The following is a 2,500-nucleotide window of genomic DNA, read 5'->3' as shown; positions in this document are numbered from 1 at the left end:
ACAAAATTTTTTCCCAATATTTGGGCTGTGCCTGTCAATCTGACGACACAGGTTCGAGTCCCGGTCAGGGAGGTTAAATTTTCTGGGAACTCATGGCAACTCCTCAGTCATAGATTATATCATATGAAGTCTGGTTTTCATACATTTTCTTTTTAAAATGTGGTAGACTTACACATATTGAAACAAATTACAAGGGTTTCCCCCTGAAGAAATTTCTATTTTAAAAAACCCGTTAAGGCCCATGCAAACTTGTATCAGGGTTGGGATACCAGCGGGAGGGGCAAATATTGTTAATGGGTTTTCCCCTTTTAGCTGGGGTGCCCGGTAATTTGGGGCAGGGACCCCTTATCCCTCCAGAACGGGCAAACAGCCTGAGGTGTCAGGCTTATGCTTTTGAAATAACCTGGCGTTTAGACCATTTGGAGCCAAAGCAACACTTCGGTAACGGGTTAAATATTAAATAAGCAAAAACTAAATGGTTGGATACTTTGCACAGACCTTGTAAACCTGAAAGACTAATATGTAGTACTTAAAAAATCATGAAATCAAAATAAACTTTTTCAGAATCAAACCCTTACCTTTCTTTTGTACGTAGAACCTTTTAGATCATATTTCTGATGCATCTTTATTGATGACGGAAGTAAGTTGTTCATTGTTATCAACCTAATATTCTTGGCATTACACTGTGGGTGGGGAAAATAGTAAGAAAAATCAATTAATATTTTTTCACAAGTGATATCAATACCAAATGGTCACAGCCATTATTAGAAACTTTAAGTAAATAATATTTAATTATTGTATAATATATACTATATATATATATATATATTTATATAAAAAATATATTTATAATATTATATAATTATAAAATATTAATATATCATTTTTTTACTTTATTATAATATATACATATTTATATATATATCTATTATACTTTCATATATATATATATATAAATATTATATATTTTTAAATATTATATTATATAAAATTTTATATGAAAATTATTTTATGTATTAATATAAAATATAACATATTTTAAAATATAAAACATATAAATATATATATTATATATATATTTTATAAATATTTTTATATTATTTTTTTTATATATATATATAAAATTATATAATATTATAATATATAATATATCTAAATCTATATAAAATATATATAATTATATATATATATATAATTATATCATATATAATATATACATTTATTATTTCTTTCAATATTACTTATAATATTTATTTTTTATATGTATATTTATATTTTAAAAATATTATATATATATATATATAAAAAAAATTATATATTTTATATCTATATATATATAATATAATATAATTAATAAAAATATAAAATAATTGTAAACATATATAAAAAATATTTTATTTTATATAAATATATATATATATATATATATTTATTATTAATAAATATATATATATATACATATATAAAAAATTTTTATAATATAAAACATTTATTTATTTTATTTTATTTTTTAAATATATTTTATATATATATAAAATATTTTTAAAATATTTTTAAAAATTAAATATATAATTTATTGTATATAAAATTTTTAAATTTTTTTAATTTTTTATATAATTTTATATATATATAATATATATAATATTTTAATTTTATATAATATATTTTAAATATATATATTTTTAAAATATATAATATATAATTTTATATAATATAAAACATTTTATTTTAATATAAAAATTTTAAAACCATATTTTTTTAAATATTTTTATAAATTTTATTTTAATTTTATATATATATATAATATATATATTTTATAATATTTTAATATATATACAAAAATTAATATACATTTTTAATATACATAAAATACTTTAAAAATACATATATACATATAAACAATATATAAAAATAAAAATTAAAATTTTTATTTTATATATATACATATTTTTACAAAATATATATAAAAAATTTTATATATACATATATACATATAAAAACAAAATTAATATACATATATATATATATAAATATATATATAAAAAATTAATATATATATAAAAATAATATATACATATATAATATTTTTAATATAAAAACTTTAAAAATATACATTTTTATAATATATAATATAAAATAATATTTTTACCATATATAATTTTATATAATATATAATATATAATTTTTATTTTATTTTATATCTTATTTTTTATTTTATATTTATATTTTATATTTTATTTATATTTTTTAAAAATATATTATTTTAATTATATTTTATATTAATATATTTTTATTTTATATATTAATTTTATATATATTTTATAATTTTTATATAATATATAAATATATAATATATATAATATATATAATAAAAATAATTTTTTATAATATATACTTTATTTTTACATTTTATTTTTAAAATTTTATAATTTTATAATTTTATAATATATATTTTATTTTAATTTATATATATATTTTAAAAACCAATATATAATATATA

The 2,500-nt window shown here is 13.8% G+C and overlaps 1 protein-coding gene across 1 annotated transcript in view; it reads right to left on the bottom strand.

Moving 5' to 3' along the window:
* PIP5K59B (Phosphatidylinositol 4-phosphate 5-kinase 59B) overlaps positions 1-2,500 on the bottom strand; it is a 156,489-nt gene that overhangs the window by 82,452 nt on the left and 71,537 nt on the right. The window contains exon 8 of the mRNA XM_086543692.1: positions 579-683. Within this exon, the coding sequence (XP_086399818.1) occupies positions 579-683 (105 nt within the window). The remainder of the gene's footprint in view (positions 1-578; positions 684-2,500) is intronic.

The sequence above is a fragment of the Penaeus japonicus genome, unplaced genomic scaffold (assembly GCF_977035675.1).
Source record: "Penaeus japonicus unplaced genomic scaffold, GWHDUDI00000001_assembly GWHDUDI00000014, whole genome shotgun sequence".
Classification (NCBI taxonomy): Eukaryota; Metazoa; Arthropoda; class Malacostraca; order Decapoda; family Penaeidae; genus Penaeus; species Penaeus japonicus.
Note: the sequence above shows the minus strand (reverse complement) of the source record. Positions and strands in the feature narration are given on the sequence as shown.